This window comes from Amblyraja radiata, chromosome 7 (genome assembly GCF_010909765.2).
Source record: "Amblyraja radiata isolate CabotCenter1 chromosome 7, sAmbRad1.1.pri, whole genome shotgun sequence".
In the NCBI taxonomy this organism is placed as follows: domain Eukaryota; kingdom Metazoa; phylum Chordata; class Chondrichthyes; order Rajiformes; family Rajidae; genus Amblyraja; species Amblyraja radiata.
Window position 1 is genome coordinate 31281223 of NC_045962.1, and position 19085 is coordinate 31300307.

Sequence of the window (19085 nt, forward strand, 5' to 3'; positions counted from 1 at the left end):
GAAATCCCGGCTCTATCTGGTGTACAAACTGATCAATTGAAAAAAAGAAATGTTCCAAAAGAAGTAAGCCAGATCACAGTGCGGTGGTCTTGCAGTTGCGATCAAAATGAACTACAGATGCTAGTTTGTACCAAAGATAGACACAAAATGCTGGAGTAACTCAGCAGGTCTGGCAGCATCCAGCAGATGTCTTGGGCTAGAGTCTTGAAGACTACAAGTCCCAGTGTGCAGCCAGTCTCCTTCTGTTGCTGCGCAAACGCTGTGTGGGATGACTGGCTGGAGGGAGGGGGGGGGAGTGAGTCTGGGATCAAAGCGCTTATTGTGTGGCACGGAGCTGGAGGATTAGCAGGGAGCAAACCTGAATCATGCATTGCACCGACGGGGAGTGGTGCCCAGATTGTGCAAGCGGCGGCTGCAGCGGCAGATAGACAGGCAGGGAGAGGGGGGACAGCGGACAGCGGACTGACTGTGTCTGTGCGGCCGGGACAAGGGGCAGGAGCTGGGGGAGAGAGCAGGAGAAGGAGAGGGAGCATGAAGGCGGGCAGCGGCTGAGGGCGGCTTCCCACTGCTGCCGCTGCTCGGATGGTCCGCCGGTGACCGTAGCCGGGAGTTGTTACTTAAGGAGGGTGTGTGAGAGAATATTGCAGAGGGAGGACTGAGTGTGTGGTGGGGAGGGAGGACAGGAGAGGAGAGGTTGAGGGGGAGCCGAGTAGGGGTGGGGTGGGCTGGTGTGGGCTGCGCGACCATGGGCAACGCCGGCAGCATGGAGCCGCAGCACAGTGATATGCGAGCCCAGACCGTGCCCCACAAGGTGCCCATGCCCGGGGCCGGAGAGCTGGAGGAGCGCTTCGTAGTGGTTCTGGTGAGTGGTCTGCATCGACGCCCAACTTCGGGCTCTCTCTCGCTTGGCTTTTCATTGTTTGCAGGCAGCCGCCGTGTTGGACTTAACCCCTTCCCTCCCCTTCTCCCTCCCAACCTAAACCAAAACCACAACCAAAGCAATCTACACAACCTAGCTCTCACCCCTCAGTACACCCCCCTCTATCCCTCCCACCATCCTCTACCACCCCTTTCTCTGTCTATCCCCCCCCCTCCTTCTTTTACTCCCCCCCCCCCCATTTTCTCCTCTTCCGCTTCTCTGATCTCCCCTTCCTCGATTTTACCTCCTCCCCCCCTTCCCTCGTCCCCCCTTCCTTCCATCCCTGGTCCCCCTCCTCTCCTGATCTCCCACCCCCCTCTTCCCCTTCCCCTTCCCTCTCCCCTTGCCCCTCCTAACCCCGTACCCTGTCTGTTCCTTCACCCTTTATTGCTGGACTTGTTGCGAGGTTCATGCAGAGGCTGGGTGGGGGAGGGCAGTGAATCAAGGGTTAACAGCCATATGCTTCCCGTCTGTAGATGGTGTGTGAGACAAAAACACAAGCTCAGCGATCTTGCTTATTGACCGTCTAGTACACTCACACTCTCACTCTGAAGCCTGCAGAGTGGAAGTCGCAGAGGCGAAGGTTGCAGTAAAACTTGTTTGATGTAGTGTGAGTGAGCCTGTTGCGGGCATTGACTGTCCTTGGCTGCCTTGTAGCAGCTTTGAGATGAGGCATGAAATGCAGCGGCCTTGCTTTGTGAGGCTCAGTGGCGAAGAGCAGGGGCATGTTTTAAATTAGAGAAACGTTCATTCCAAAAAGTTTATTTCTCTCTGCAGAAATACATCTGTGTGTTGATGTACAGCGGGTTGGGCGTGAAGAGGCGGGGATCTTTTGCTTCCAGTTTCACGAATTTTGTAAACATTTTTTTTTCGGAGAAGAGGTAATGCTTCGGATTTCTGTTTTGGTTCCCTGAGTTGACTGTTCTCGCCAGTATAACCAAACTGGCCAAGGCCACACTTATCCACAGTAGCCATAGATACCAATGTTTGTGCCCGTTCCCCACAAGAACATTTTATTTTCATCAAGTTGAGGGAGAAAGTCGTGTTGGTGTACTGCTTCCAATTTCCCACCTCGACCCTTCATATTCAAATACATTTGAGGGTTTGAATCGTTTGGTGGTTCTGGTGTGGAGATGGGGAAACAATCAACTGGTGATTGGGAGGGGGGTTGTTGAGGAGATTAGAAAATTTTAATATCCAGAGCAGTTGTGCAGTAATTGGAGATATTATTTAGATTTGAGTTCTAGATGACGACAGAAGCAAAGGTCCAAAGGGAAATGTTTTTAAACGGATTCCACTTTTTCAGATGTTAGGCAGCCTTTGTTGCATGGATTGCAAACTTTCTCTTTGTGTATTTGGAGTCAAAGAGTGTTTAATTGTCATATGTACAAACAACAGAACAACGAGGATTCTTACTTGCAGTAACATAACTGGCCTGTAAACACAATACACACTGATCATATTCAATAAGTCAATAACCCTAAAACTAGTGACCCCCCCCCCCCCCCCCCCCCCCCCAAAGTCTTTTGTTCATGGTTGAGGTTAGTGTGGTAACATGTTGTTGAGAAGAAACTATTCTTGAACCGGGTGGCCACGGGTTTGCAGACTCCTGCACCTCAACTCCACTACCTCTTTCCTGAAGGTAAGAGTGAAATGAGAGTGTGGTGGTGTGGTTCCTTTGTGTAAACGGGGAACTGCGGACGCTGGTTTACCAAGAAAAGACACAAAGTGCTGAAGTAACTCAGCGGGTCAGGCAGCATCCCGGTGAACATGGATAGGTGATGTTTCGGGACGGGTCTGAAGAAGGGTCCTGACCTGAAACGTCACCTCTCCATATTATCCAGATATGCTACCTGACCCGCTGAGTTACTCCAGCATTGTGTCTTTCCTTGGTGTGGCTCTTTGATAATATTAGCTGCCTTTTTGAGGCAGTACATCCTGTAGACCATTTTTGTATGTGGATACGGGGTGGGAGAAGATTTGGGATGTTTAGTTGAACTAGTATTGTGCCACGTGTTATAGTTATACGTGTTATAACCACAGTGGTTATAAAATAAATTCTTTATTGGGACATTCCCAGCCCATTCATTGGCAAACGGCAGGGAAGCTCCTTTTATTACTTATGCCCTTAAGCTTTTACTGCCAGGATAACTATGCAGACCTTTCCCAATTGAGCAGGAGATATGTACTCGTCAAAGAAGGTTAATTGGATGAATATCATCCTCTTACTATACAATACCCTGAACAGCTTGCTTGTATGTAAACCTGATACTTAATTGGGAATTAAGTTTTGATCCTGTTGTGCATGGAAGGTTCTTGCTTATTCTCCATGCCTTCAGTAGTCAGTGAATGAAGTTACCAAAAGTTTCTTTGCATACTTTTTTGCAGATCTTTTATTCATTGTCCTTTATCTCTCTACATCATCGTCTATATCTCTCGTTTCCCTTTCCCCTGACTAGTCTGAAGAAGGGTCTCGACCCAAAAAGTCACCCATTTCCTCTCTCCAGAGATGCTACCTGTCCCACTGAGTTACTCCAGCTTTTTGAGTCTATCTTCGGTTTAATCCAGCATCTGCACTTCCTTCCTACACAACAAAGTTACCAACCTCTCTCCCCTCATTAGATGACTGAAAAGGAACATAGAACACACATCATCACCTATCCATGTTCTGCAGGGATGCTGCCTGACCCGCTGAGTTACCTCTGCACGTTGTGTCTTTATTGCCGTGCATTAAGTAGGGTTGCCTAGTGTATTTCATACAGCATAACCATGATGTAACAGTATAAACAGCACTTTTGGATGTCTTAAATAAATGCAAGTGTTTTCTTTGGATAACAGGAAAAGAAACAAGCTATGCAAACCAAATATTGGTCATTATTACTGTGTATAATTGAAGTTTGCACTGATTTGGACGGGATGCTACTTTGAATGTCCTCATTACTAAAATATTGTGATTGAAACATTTGTGAATTAATTTGTAGATAATGTGTTAGTTTATTTCAATCAACGTTTGTAGTTAATTTCCTTGATGGAGCGAAGGCAGTTTCACAAGTTGGAATCAAAATCAAATAATTTGGATTGTTTTATAATATATTGTTCTTATTACATTGAAAGTCATCTCATTTTTTACTTCCCAGTAATGCGATGGCTGCCTAGAGGTAGTTCCCACATCATTAAGGGCATTGTGCATTGCATTGTAGAATTGCTTGTCATAGTTCCTCTATGCTGTGATCAGTTTAACAGAAGGTACGTGAATTTAACCTTGCGTAAAACGATCTGTCATCTGTGTAGAAACAAAATAAAACTTAAATGTTTCCCTAAATTGTGAATTATTGGCATAGGGCAGCACGGTGGAACAGCGGTAGAGTTGCTGCCTTACTGAGGTAATCCTAACTGCGGGTGCTGTCTGTACCGAATTTATATGCTCTGCCCGTGCACATGTGGGCTTTCTCCGGGTGCTCCAGTTTCCACCCTCACTCCAAAGCCATACAGGTTTGTAGGTTAATTTGCTTTGATTAAAAATTGTAAATTGACCCTAGTGTTCGAGTTTTATTCATTGTCACGTGTACTGAGGTATAGTACAGAAAAGCTTTTGTTACGTGTTAACCAGTCAGTGGAAAGACTATACATGATTATAATTGAGCCACCCAGTGGCGGAATTCATTGCCACAGACGGCTGTTTAGGCCACGTCAATGGATATGTTAAAGTTCGAGATTGATAGATTCTTCATTAGTATGGGTGTCAGGGGTTATGCGGAGAAGGCAGGAGAATGGGATTAAGCGGGAGAGATAGATCAGTGATGATTGAATGGCGGGGTAGGCTTGGTGGGCCGAATGACCTAATTCAGCTTCTATAACATGATACAGGGAATAACGTGAAAAACGTTTAGTGCAAGATAAAGTGTAGGACTGTGCTAGTATACAGGGTGATTGCTGGTCGGCGCGTACTCATTGGGCCGAAGGGCCTGTTTCCACGCTGTATCTATAAAGTAAACTAAATGTATAGATGTAAAAGCCAAATGTCATTCAGTTGGGAATGATCCACTTCTATGCTTTGAAGTTGGAAAGGTGCCCGTGTGTCAGGAGGAAGGGTGTCTGTTCAAACCACATTCCAGATGTGACACTGGACACTGCAATGGTGTTTCCCTCAGGTGGAAATACAAACTTCTCCATCCATATTCAAACGAGGGAAATCCCTCTGTTTCTGAACTGATAATTATCACTCAATCTGTATCATGCTTTGATAAATGTTATTTGCCTGCTGTTTGCTACATGTCTCTACAGTGGTGACTACATTTAGAAGAAGCACTTAATTGTCTGAAGCCCTTGGAGAATTCTGCAGTCTTAAAATAAATACTATTGGCGGTGCATAAATTGTGTGGTGGGCGCATGGCACGAGCTGACGGAGGAGGTGGTTGAGACGGGTACTAACACAACTTTTAAGAAGCAATTAGACAGGTACATGGATAGGATAGGTTTAGAGAGATATGGGGCCAAAGGCCGGAAAATGGGACTCGTGTTGATATGTTGGCCTGATATGTGGAGACAAGTTGGGCTGAAGGGCCTGTTTCCACACTTTATGATTATGACTAGAAACGAAAGGAGACACAAAATGCATAAGTAACTTCAGCAGGTCAGGCAGCATCTCTGGACAACATGGAGAGGTGACATTTCGGCTTGGGACCCTTCTTCAGACTGAAGAAGGCTCCTGACCTGAAAAGTAACCTATCCATGTTCTCCAAGGATGCTGCCTGGCCCTCTGCGTTACTCCAGCACCATGTGTCATGTGGTTCCTTGTATTCACAGTAAAGGAAAGCTTTAAAAAAGGTAATGCTGCTACATCAGTGTGTTATTGATATATTACACCTAGGTACATGTATAATAAAGTAACTATTACAACAACTATATTGGAGATGTTATTTGAAAGATTTTCAGTGCTAGTAAATCAAATGAAGATGTTGAGCTACTTTACTAACATGCAGTGTAATAATTTTCAGTGGTTAAACAGAAGAATTAATTGGTGGTGGCTTCTGGAAGTTTGACTTGCATGATAATAAATAATGAACTAGGGAAGGTTTGTTGATAATACACACCACACCTTTCCGAGGTAATAAGATGTGGAATGATATTGATAAAGGGTGATAAAGGAATAAGGTGTGGAATGATATTGATAAATATCTGCAGATTTGTTTCAATGCTTTGATCTTCACTGGTATAGAGAGACGTCAAAATAATTTACTGTATTTCAAAACAATGTGGTCAATATTTTCCTATGACATTTTATTGTCACTTGAAATTAATGGTAGATTTAAAACAATAGATTGGAAAAAAAGTTTTTGTTACTTTTAGATGGAAAATGTTTAAGTTTGGTGGTCAATACAAAGTGCTGGAGTAACTCAGCAGATCAGGCAGCATCCCTGGAGAAAAAGGATGGGTGACGTTTCAGGTTGGAACCCTTCTTCAGACTGCCTGACCCACTGAGTGACTCCAGCACTTTGTGTCTATCTTCGATATAAATCTGCATTTGCTGTTCCTTCATGCACGTAACTGGTGGTGCTTTGTAACATCTTTACTTTGTTGCAATCACTGTAACTGTTAAAACAAACAGAATTATTCTTATAACAAATGTAAAGCACTTTGGTCAACAAGAGTTGTTTTATAAATAAATGTGACTTGACTTGACTTGAATTTAGTAATTTTTGGTGATTTGGTAAATTTAATCTAAAGAAGGGTTCCGACCTGAAATGTTGCCTATCCATGTGTTCTAGAGATGCTGTCTGATCTGCTGAGTTACTTCAGCACTTTGTGTTCTATGCAAGATTCCACATTAACATTTTAACTTCTCTGTAATTTGTGGAAACATAGAAACATAGAAAGCACCCTCATCCCTCTGTGTCTCCCTGTATTATACACATGGACCAATGGAACAATTTATGGAACAGTGACGCACAGCTGGTACAGTGGCGCAGTTGGTTGAGCCACTGCCTCACAGCGCCAAAGACTCAGGTTCGATCCTGACCTTGGGTGCTGTCTGTGTGGAGTGTGTCTCTCCCATTGCACCGGATTCCTCCCACACTCCAAAGAGGTGCAGGTTTGTAGGTTAATTGGCTTATGTAAATTACCCCTAATGTATAAGATAGAACTTGTGTACGGGTGATTGCTAGTCAGCACTGACTTGGTGGGCTGAAGGGCCTGTTTCCACGCTGCATCTCTAAAGTCTAAAAATGCACCCCGTCAGGACTGACTAGCTTTCCTACTTTGCAACCCAATCAGTCCCCACCTGTCCTTTTGACTATATTTTCACTGGTAGAATAAATTAACTTCCATTGACTCCATCTACACTTCACGTTGCCTTGGCGAGACCACCAGCTTAATCAAAGACCAGTCTCACCACAGACTCCCACTTCTCCCCTCTCCCATCAGGCAAGAGGTACAGAAGTGTGAAAACGCACACCTCCAGATTCAGGAACATTTTCTTCTCAGCTGTTATCAGGAAACTGAACCATCCTATCACCAACTGGAGGTCGGTGCTGAACTACAGTCTACTCATTGGTGACCCTTGGATTATCTTTAATCGGACTTTACTGGACTTTATCTTGTACTAAACGTTATTCCCTTTATCCTGTATCTGTACACTGTGGACGGCTGGATTGTACTCGTGTATAGTCTTTCCGCTGACTGGTTAGCATGCAACACAAGCTTTTCACTGTACCTTAGTACACGTGACAGTGAGCTACGCTAAACCAAATTTAAAAGCTTCATCAGCTTTAAATGGTTTTCTTATATGGCCAGGAGTTTCAAAGCACTTCACACCCAATGTGGTATTTTTAAATTGTAGCCTGAGTTGGCAAAGATATCATGGGCCAAAAGGCAAGCAATTATGTTAATTCCCATGGTTCCAATATCAGAAGGAAATTGTGAGGTTAGATAAGACTCATTTTCTTTTCATCCCTTGGGGTTAAAATACTGTTGGACACCTACAACTCCACTGTGTACAACAAACTTATTGTTTTTTAACATATGTAGGAAAGAACTGCTGGTTTAATCAAAAGAGAGACAGCATCTGTGGCGAAAAGGAATAAGTGACCTTTCGGGTCAGAACCCTTCTTCAGACTGAAAGATTGAGCTGGGATGGGGGGGGGGGGGGCAAGGGTGTTACACACATACATACTTTTTATTTAGAGATACTGCGTGGAAACAGGGCCTTCAGCCCACCGAATCCACGCCAGCCAGCGATCACCCCGTACACTAACATTATCCTACACACTAGGGGGAATTTACATTTACTAAAGCCAATTAATCTTCAAACCTGTACGTCTTTGCAATGTGCGAGGAAACCAGAGCACCCGGAGAAAGCTCACGTGGTCACAGGAAGAACGTACAAACTCCGCACCGACAACACGCGTAGTCAGGATCGAGCCCGGGCCTCTGGCGCTGTAAGGTAGCAACTCTACCGCTGTGCCGCCCACCTGTTGGGTTTTATGCTGACCACTGAGTTACTCCAGCACTTAGTGTCTTTCCTTCTATTACTATCATAGCTATTAACTAGACGTCCGTTTGGCTGTTGTGATGGTGAAGGATGGATTAGTTGCATTACTTATTAAGATGTGAATTTGTCAAATTTTGTTAAAAATGGGCTGCTTTTATCAAACAACTTTGCCAATATCTTGATTCCGGGTGCTTCATCAACAGATTTTTTACTGTTGTTGACACTGAAGAATTGTTTTGTCTGGCTTTGGGAACATAGCTGCCAATATCCTAAAATTAGTTTTAATTTCACTTTTGAGACTTGCTTATAAACGGTCCTAATCTCCCGACAGCTTGAGGTTAGGCGATAAAAGATAGCTAATTCAAGGGAGTTAGAGTATTCATTTTCCTGATCTATCAACCGCACTTGCGCATTCCTCAGAGAGAAAGTGGTGCCATAGGAATAGTACAAAAACAGTGGTACAGGGTGGCACAGTGGCGCAGCTGGTAGAGCTGCCGCCTCAGAGCGCCAGAGACCCGGGTTCGATCCTGACCTCAGGTGCTGTTTGTATGTCAGATATGTTTGTATGTTCTCCCTATGACCACGTGGGTTTTCTCCCACATTCCAAAGAGACATGCATATATGTAGGTTAATTGGCTTCTGTAATTTTCCTGGTTGCCTCCGGGTGCTCTGGTTTCCTCCCACATCTCAAAGATGTGCGGATTAGTAGGTTAATTGGCTTCTGTAAAATTGTCCCTAGTGTGTAAGGAGTGGATGCAAAAGTGGGATAACATAGAACTAGTGGGAACGGGTGATCGATGGTCAGCATGGACTCGGTGGGTCTAAGGGCCTGTTTCCATGCTGTATCTCTAAACAAGGACAATGGAGGCCTCTCAGCCCAATTTGTCTGTGCTGCTCAGGAAAGAGTCATCTGTCTGCACTTGGTTCATAACTTCATAAATCACATCTCTTTAAAAGAATACTTCTAAATACAAGCGTGGCAGATGGCGTTCAGTCCGAGAAAGTGTGACGTGTTGCACTTTGGGTGGTCAAATGTTAGGGGAAAATAGGCAAAACTGTTAACAGCATTGAATATGGAGGGAAGTTGAGCTCCAAGTCCATAACTCCCTGAAAGTAGCAACACAAGTAGATGGAGTGGTAAGAGTGGCATATGGTATGCTTGCCTTCATTGGTCAGGGCATAGAGTATAAGAGTCAGAATTCACGATGCAGCTTTATAGGACTCTGGTTATTTGCATTTGGAGTATTGCGTGCAGTTCTGGTCGACCTGATACAGGAAGGAAATATCAAATACTAGAGGATATAGCTTTAAGTTGAGAGGGGCAAAGAGAAACTAATCTTGTATCCCTCTCGTTAACACATCTTCCCAACCAACAGTGGGCCATTATGGGCTCCTGTGGTCATCTGTTGCCAGCCCTGATTTGTTCTGGCTTTTTCTCGCCTTATCTGTGCCCCTCATAATTGTGTATATCTCTATAAAGCCACTCCTCAGTGAAAAATCTCAGCCTCTCCAGCTCTCCTTATAGTTCAAGGTCTCTATTCTGGTGAATCATTTCTGTACCCTTTCCAGCTTAATGACATCCTTCCTCTAACTGGGTGACCAGAACTGCACACAAAAATCTAATGAAAATACACAAAGGATTTGCAAATATAAATGAGCATGAACTCTCGAAAAGACGAATAACAAAAAGAAAAAAGAGGTTTGGATGGACTTTTCTAAAGATTTCCACAGCTTTAAACGAAATGTTAACTGGGAAAGCTGTCAACATTACTACTAATGCTACTGCTCTTTGCTTAAAACAAAAGTCAAGACAAGTGTTTAATTGCCATATGTACCAAAAAAGAACAATGAAATTATTTCTCGCGGCAGCATAGCAGGATTGTAAACACAGTGCTCAACATAAAACAACCAAAAAAAATCAATAAATAAAAACAAAACTGATATTAGTGCAACACAAAACAAAAGGGCGGCACAGTGGCCCAGCATTAGAGTTGCTGCCCACACTCTGCGCCAGAGACCTGGGTTTGATCCTGACTATGGGGTACTGTCTACAGAGTTTGTACGTGTGGGTCTTCCCCGGGTGCTCCGGTTTCCTCCCACACTCCAAAGACGTGCAGGTTTGCAGTAAAAATTTGGCTTCAGTAAAAATTGTAAGTTGTCCCCAGTGTGTGGGATAGTGCAGATGTAACGGAGACCTCTGTGTTTAAGAAGGAACTGCAGATGGTCTGAAGAAGGGTTTCGGCCAGAAACGTTGCCCATCTCCTTCGCTCCATAGATGCTGCTGCACCCGCTGAGTTTCTCCAGCATTTTTGTGTACCTAACGGAGACCTCTGTTCAGTGTGGACTCGGTGGGCTGAAGGGCCTGTTTCTGCACTGTGTATCTCTAAACTAAACTTAAAAAAACGAATTAACATCCGGCGTGCAAGTCCTCTATCTGATTTTTGCTTTGAAATTGCTTCAGCAAGTCCTCTGTGACGTGTCGCTCCTATCAAGTGTGGGCAGCTGATTGTTTTACATTTGTAATCCCCTCCCCCACTCGGCACCTGTATTCTGCGCGCCACAGGAGGTTTGCATTGTCCGCCCAGATCTGGCATGTGTTCCCCCAGTCCTTCCCTAGTCCATCTATCCCCTCCTCTCTGCTCCTTTTATCACAATGGACACCGACCGGTCGATTCTTCACCAGGAGATTGGCAGGGCTGCCTCACACTCTAAATGGATGCTCTCTGCAGGGAAGCTGCTAAGCTGATGTCGTTTCAGCCACACAATAAAAGCCCATGCCGATGAGGCTGGGTGAAAGGAGTATCCCTTCAACATGCCGCTTGTTTCATGCCCGTGAAGTACCTGCAGTAATACACCAGAGTTCTTTAATATACTTAAATTGAAAAAATAAATGAGACCTCAATATGATTAAGTACCTTAACCTGAGATTAACCTCCAATACCCAGCTCTAATCCATGTCCGCATTAACATCTTGTTATTGGGGCGTGTATTTCACTTCACAGTAGCTTATTTAAATGTGATGTTTTTACCATTCATACCTAATATATGAGATGCAGCATTTGAATAAGAGATCCGAATTTCAGCAATTGCAGCATTATTATTCCTGGAGCTCATTCTCATTTATGTTTGTGACTCCTTTGTGTATTTTCATTGGAATACTGTGCATACCCTGTGATAGGAAGGATGTCATTTAGCTGGAAAGAGCCGCATAAAAGATTTGCCAGGATGTTACCAGCTGGAGAATTAGCATGCAACATACAGCAATAGAATGATCTTAAAACTCTTTCTTGTCAAATCACTTATTTAAAAAAAATTAGTTAGATTACATTTTTTAAATTGTATGACAACAGTCTGAAGAAGGGACTCGACCCAAAATGACACATATTCCTTTTCGCCAGAGATGCTGCCTGACCCGCTGAGTTACTCCGGCATTTTGTGTCTATTGTCATTGTTTATTGTAACAAAGAAGGAACTGCAGATGCTGGTTTATACCAAAGATAGACACAAAATGTTGGAGTAACTCAGCGGGTCAGGCGGCATCTCTGGACAACATGGGTAGGTGAAGTTTTGGGCACACGAAGCGTCACCTATCCATGTTTCCAGAGATGCAGCCTGATCTGCTGAGTTACTTCAGCATATGGTGTCTATCTTTGTCATTGTTTATTTCTTGCTCCTCGTTCAATGTTATGTGTATTTATTTTTTTAAGAGAGTATGCAGTACCAAAATGGGTCCTTTATATTATAAGAGCTCTCCATATTGATCACAAGAAAGAGGCTGGTGCAACAAACATCATAGTCGTTGAAGGTAGACACAGAATGCTGGAGTAACTCAGCAGGACAGACAGCATCTCTGGAGAGAAGGAACGTGTAACGTTTTGGTCGAGACCCTTCTTCAGACTGATGTCAGGAGACAGGCAGCATTGGATGTTCGTAAACCAGCATTGAGGTCCTCGTGTCTCCATTTTACAGCTCCACTGCAAAATCTCTTCAAGGTATGCCGTCTTTGAAGAAGGTCCCCTCCTCTCTCCTATCTGCAGAGATGCCACCTGACCCGCTGAGTTACCCTGAGCACTCTGTGTCTTTGTGTCTTTTATTTGGTAAAGCTGCAGTTCCTTGTGTCTCTATAATGCAGAACTAGTGGGAACGGGCGATCGCTGGTCAGCGTGGACACAGTGGGCCGACAAGCCTGTTTCCATTCTGTCTCCAAAAATAAAATAGTGGGACCGTGCATTAGGCTGCCGTTACTAATAATGTTGTTTGTTCATAAGAGCAGGACAAGTTACTTTCATGCAACAACTTCATTGTTTTTATCTGCAATGGTATGAGTGCTAGTTCTCCAGTTGGCTGACAGTAAGTTGACCTGATATAATAAAAAGACTGGAGTGCAGTGATCCCAACGTAATGGCATACTCGTACAGGCAATTATTTATCCACTATTTTTTTTTAAATGCATTTTGTATTATTATTGTTCCAGCCAATCAACTTCTGAATGGATATAACATTCTTGGTAAATACTCTTTTAGAAATGAGTCTGATTTATTTTCATGAGGGGAATAGATACGGTGGATGCACGAAGTCTTTTACCCATGTTGGGGAATCAAGAACCAGGGGATATAAGTTTAAGGTGAGAAGGGAAAGATTTAATAGGAACCTTTTCACTCAGAGGGTGGTGGCTATATGGAACGAGCTGCCAGAGGAAGTAGTTGAGTCAGGTACTGCAACAAGTTTTAAAAACATTTGGACAGATACATAGGATAGGAAAGGTTTCGAGGGATATGGACCAAAAGCGGGCAGGTGGAACTAGTGTAGATGAGGCATCTTGGTTGGCATGTGCAAGTTAAGCCAAAGGGCCTGTTTCCATACTGTATGACTCTAAAACCTAAATATTTAGAGATACAGCATGGAAACAGGCCCTTTGCCCCACCGAGTTCACTCCGACCAACGATCACACCATACACTAGTTCTATCACTCACACTGGGCACAATTTACAGAAGCCAATTAACCTACAAACCTGCACATCTTTGGAATGTGGGAGGAAACCGGAGCACCTGGAGAAAACCTGGAGAACGTACAAAATGCGTTCAGACAGCACCCGCAGACAGGATTGAACCCGGGTCTCTGGTGTTGTAAGGCAGCAGCTCTACCGCAGCGCCACCGTGCCGCCCTAGACTTGCGAATGAAGTTGCTGCTTAAGTTGTGTAGACTTGCTGCACTTGCTTTGACTGGGGAATGGACCAATTCTGTCAAAATGCATGTGTCACTTGCCAGTACCTTCAGTTTGTTGAGATTAGCTTGAAAGAGTGCATTAAGCTTGGCCTAATGAAAGGCCCTGATGTAGACATGATGTAGGCGCTAACCGCTTTGTTAAAAAGTACTGACTCCATTATAATGTGAAGCTGTATTATCACTGTATCAATTGTGACAATATGCTCGGTAAGAATTGCCAGCGTCTGCATTAGTTGGATCAGCAGAACAGTATGCCTGATCTCATTTACAATACATCAGATAATTCCCAATTATTTTGGTTGAAATGAAAGCAACTAATTGAATCAGGCCAGCAACACTAGAATTGCTCATAGGAAATGTTAAAAGGCCAAAATAGCTCCATTCTAAATCATCCATTCAGCTTTCCATTTACAATATATCAGACTTCTAAAAATCTTACGCAACAAGTTTTAAAAAAAAAGTGGTATTTAGTTTAATAATTTGATTAAAGAAGTTTGTAAAATCTTCAGTCCTTTATTTTCACATCTTTTTTATTACTCTTTGGCCTTTATCCAAACATCTGCCTATCAACCCTCCCCCCGCCCGTGTTCACCTACCTCCTGCCACTTTTTCCTACCCTTCCTCTCTTCTAGCTTTCCTCTTCTCCCCCCACCCCCCTTTCCCCTAACCCCCCCGCCAATCAGCCTGAAGAAGCATCCCGACCAAAAACGTCATCGAACCATGTTCTCCATGGATGCTGTCTGACCCTCTATGTTACTCTAGCATTTTGTGTCTATCTTTGCTTTCTCCAGTGTTGCAAAGGAAATTGAGTAAAAGAGAAGTCATGAGGGAGCGAGGTACAATGGTGGGCTGGAAGATCAAGAGACTAGAGGATCGATTGTGTTTCAATATCATTTTTTATCAACAACGGAATGGAGAAACTCTTACTTACAGTAGAATAACAGCCCTGTAAAAATCAATTAATTAAAAACCCCAATACTAGTGCGCAAAGCCTAAAGTCCTTAGCACAACCGAGGCGGTGAGTTCAATCCAAGATGGATGCTCTAGTAGACAGAGTTTGACTGGACTTTGAAAATGGCGCCATAACATGGCGGTATGTGCATGTGTAAATATGCAAAAAGAATTTCACTATGCAGTTGCACATATGACAGATAAAGCACTTTTGACCACTCAACCAAAGTTCATAGTTTAGTTTGTGTTTTGTAGTGTTCACGAACTTGATGGTTGTTGGGAAGAAGCTGTTCCTGAACCTGGAGGTCACGTTTTCAGACCCCTGAACTTTATTCCCCATGGTAACAGTGAAATGAGAGTGTGCACAGGGCGGTGTGGTCTTTGATGATGTTGCCCGCTGCCTTTTTGTCTCCTCTCGATCCCTCCGTTGGTGGGGAGTTCAATACCTGTGATGGACCAGGCAGTGTCCACAATGTTTTGTACTAGTTGCTGAACCAGGCTGCGATACAACCAGTCAATATTGCTCTCTACCGTACACATGTAGAGGTACAAGAGAGTATTCATCGACATGCCAAATCTGCTCAATATTCCAAGGAAGTAGAGTAGTTGATGAGCTTCCTTTTTATCAATGTGCTGGGCCCAGGGCAGATGGAAGGGGAGAGTGGGGCAGTCTGCTCCAGATGATCATTATTGGGGTTGGGGTTTACTGTCATTGATTCAAGAGAGTTTATTGTCATGAGTCCCTGATAGGACAATGAAATTCTTGCTTTGCTTCAGCGCAACAGAACATGAATACAAAACAGATCAATGTGTCCATATACCATTATATAAATATATACACACATGAATAAATAAACTGATAAAATGCAAATAACAGATAATGGGCTATTAATGTTCAGAGTTTAGTCCGAGCCAAGTTTAATAGCCTGATGGCTTAGGGAAGTAGCTATTCCTGAACCTGGTCATTGCAGTCTTCAGGCTCCTGTACCTTCTACCTGAAGGTAGCAGGGAGATGAGTGTGTGGCCAGGATGGCGTGGGTCCTTGATGATACTGCCAGCCTTTTTGAGGCAGCGACTGCAATAGATCCCCTCGATGGGAGGGAGGTCAGAGCCGATGATGGACTGGGCAGTGTTTACTACTTTTTGTAGTCTTCCTCTCCAGGATGCTCAAATTGCCAAACCAAGCCACGATGCAACCGGTCAGCATGCTCTCTACTGTGCACCTGTAGAAGTTAGAGAGAGTCCTCCTTGACAAACCGACTCTCCGTAATCTTCTCAGGAAGTAGAGGCGCTGATGTGCTTTTTTAATAATTGCATCAGCGTTCTCGGACCAGGAAAGATCTTCAGAGATGTGCACGCCCAGGAATTTGAAGCTCTTGACCCTTTCAACTATCGACCCGTTGATATAAACAGGACAGTGGGTCCCCATCCTACTCCTTCCAAAGTCCACAATCAGTTCCTTGGTTTTGCTGGTGTTGAGGGCCAGGTTATTGTGCTGGCACCATATGGGCAGTCGCACGATCTCCCTTCTATACTCTGACTCATCGCCATCAGTGATACGTCCCACAACAGTGGTGTCGTCAGCGAACTTGATGATGGAGTTTGCACTATGACCGGCTACGCAGTCATGAGTATAGAGTGAGTACAGCAAGGGGCTGAGCACGCAGCCTTGAGGTGCTCCCGTGCTGATTGTTATTGAGTCTGACACATTTCCACCAATATGAACGAAGAGACCGTTCTGCGAGTTTGGTAACCAGCTTGGAGGGGATCATTGTATTAAATGCCGAGCTGTAATCAATGAATAACAGCCTGACATATGAGTTTTTGTTGTCCAAGTGGTTCAGAGAGGAGTGGACGGGCCAGCGAGATCGCATCCACCGTTGATCTGTTGTGGCGGTAAGCGAACTGCAGTGGGTCCAGGTTTTTGTCGAGGTAGGAGTTGATTTGCGCCATGATCAACCTCTCAAAGCACTTCATCACCACAGGCGTTAGTGCCACTGGTCGATTGGTAATTGAGATCAGGATCGGTGCTGAAAGGAACTGCTGATGCTGGTTTATACTGAAGATAGGCACAATGTGCTGGAATAACTCAGCAGGTGAGGCAGCATCTCTGGAGAAAAAGGGATGGGTGACGTTTCTGGTGGGGCAACTGGAGTTAAGGGAAGGCCAGGATAAATCAGTGTTGGCAACAGATGTCAGAGGAAGGGTGGAGCCCTTAATGGCCTATTGTTGTCTGGACACAGTCTGGATGGGTTGATAAAGAAGGGATGCAAGGATGGGGGTGTTGTCTGTGTGGAGTTGACACGTTCTCCCTGTAATAGTGAGGGTTTCCTCTGGGTGCCCTGGCTTCCTCCTGTAAAAATGTAACTAGTTATTATAGTTTAATTAAATGTGGCATTAAATGGCTGATCCATTAACATTGGACTTTGATTCAGCATTTCATTCTCCAAATATGCTTATCAGATGAATCGACATGCTCTGATTTGTCCTGAATTAGCCGAGCTTAATAGCCGTTGGCCTTGTTGGGATCCAGCAGTTGTGTTGCAATCTCCCAGCTTCTGGCTCCAGCTTCACTGCCTTTCTTTGAAACGGATCCTCTAGTCTGTGCAAAGCACCATTGGAAGTAGCACAGGACTTGTGTGCTCAGCATTTACCTGCCAACACTTGTTCTCACTTGCATCAAGGAACGGTTTCTGGCACTCGATTTACAATCCGTTGCAAACACTGTGCAGAACACCTCTGAACTCAACTGTGTTCTTGAGGAGGGAACAGCAAGTGGCGCAGCTGGATGAGATGCTGCCTTGCAATGTCGGAGACTCGGGTTCAATCCTGACTCTGGGTGTTGTCTCTGTGGAGTTTGCACATCTGTGTGGAGTTTGCACGTTCTCCTTGTGACTGCGTGGGTTTTCTTCGGGTGCTCCGGTTCTGCTTCTAAGTGGTTCTGGGCCACTTTTCAGGAGAAGGGAAGGGAGGGTAAACCTCTAGCCCGTGGCTTGTTCAGAAGGTACGTGGTGTACTCGATGAGAGACTGGAAAGAGTGACTACACTGGGGGTACTGCAGGTGTGGAGTCTGGTGGTGGGAGTGGGCACAGTAGTTTGATATTTCTCACAATGAAAATCCTCTTGTAGATTCTGTGTTTAGTTTATTTGGCCACACACTCATCTCCCTGCTACCTTCAGGTAGAAGGTACAGGAGCCTGAAGACTGCAACAACCAGGTTCGGGGATAGCTACTTCCCCACAGCCATCAGGCTATTAAACCTGGCTCGGACAAAACTCTGATCATTAATAACCCATTATCTGTTATTTGCACTGTATGTCTATTTATTCATGTGTGTATATATTTATATAATGGTATATGGACACACTGATCTGTTTTGTAGTAAATGCCTACTATGTTCTGTGTGCTGAAGCAAAGGAAGAATTTCATTGTCCTATCAGGGACACATGACAATAAACTCACTTGAACTTGAACTTGTTTAGAGATACAGCATGGGAACAGGCCCTTTGGCTCAACGAGCCTGTGCTGACCAGCGATCCCCGTACATTGACGCGATCCAACACATTAGGGACAATTTTACAATTTCATTAAGCCAATTAAACTACAAACCCGCAAGTCTTTGGAATGTGGGAGGAAACCAGTGATCCCGGAAAAAATCCACAAGGGTTACAGGAACATACAAACTATGCACAGACAGCACCCGCAGTCAGGATTGAACCTGGGCCTCTGGTGCTGTGAGGCAGCAACTCTACCACTGTGCCAGGGTGCTGCCTATCTGTATATCTGTGTAAATCATGAAAACATGTACAAAAGAAAAAGACATACAAGTCTTCAGTTTGAATCAATGTTATACAAATTCTGTGATTTTGGAAGTTTCATTTTCCCACCCATTTTTCTTTGGAAGAAATATTTAAAGATATTTTTGAGACAAGTGCTGATGTTACTTTGTCAGTCATTCTCCATCTCTCCACCCTTTCTTGTCTTCTATTCCTTATTTTCATTTTCATCTTCCGTTGAGTTACATTTCACATTTTTTAGTCAGTTTTCCTGCCTCGCCCTTTTATCAACGTGAAGAACTTGCTTGAACGGGTTGGTATTTCAGATGAGATCGTGGACAAGGCACAATTCACAACTTTCTAGGCTAAAGTTTGGGGAATTAAACATTTCAAACTTAGAAATTCCCATGCCGTTTAGCCATTTAAGATGATTGCCAGTCTGGGCCAGATTTAATCTTTTTCATTGCAACTGGCAGCAAAATATTATAAAAATGCCATTTAAAACCAATTTTCTCACTTGCTTCTTAATCCCGACGGATCCCCACTTCACTGTCAGATGGTCTGCTTCCAATTTTATGAGCTGAAATTTTTGTTTTGTTTTTATGAAACAAGTGTTTAGCCAAATATTTCTAGAGGGCTGTGTGTCTGTCTTTCCACATCTGACACAGACCATATGTTGATCTTTAGCAGAATCCACTTACGGGTAGTACTAAGATATAACAT

The 19085-nt window shown here is 44.1% G+C and overlaps 1 protein-coding gene across 8 annotated transcripts in view; it reads left to right on the top strand.

The window, feature by feature from the left end:
* The first annotated feature begins 284 nt into the window (after positions 1–284).
* fmnl2 (formin like 2) overlaps positions 285–19085 on the top strand; it is a 225478-nt gene continuing 206677 nt past the window's right edge. For 6 of the 8 annotated variants that reach the window (XR_004412570.1, XM_033024049.1, XM_033024046.1 and 3 more), the window contains exon 1: positions 746–862. Coding sequence is in view for 7 of the 8 variants with exons in the window: in XM_033024049.1 (XP_032879940.1) it covers positions 746–862 (117 nt within the window). In the remaining variant the exon portion in view is untranslated. Of the gene's footprint in view, positions 863–19085 lie in introns of all 8 variants that reach the window. The other 2 variants (XM_033024045.1, XM_033024048.1) reach the window with 2 other exon arrangements.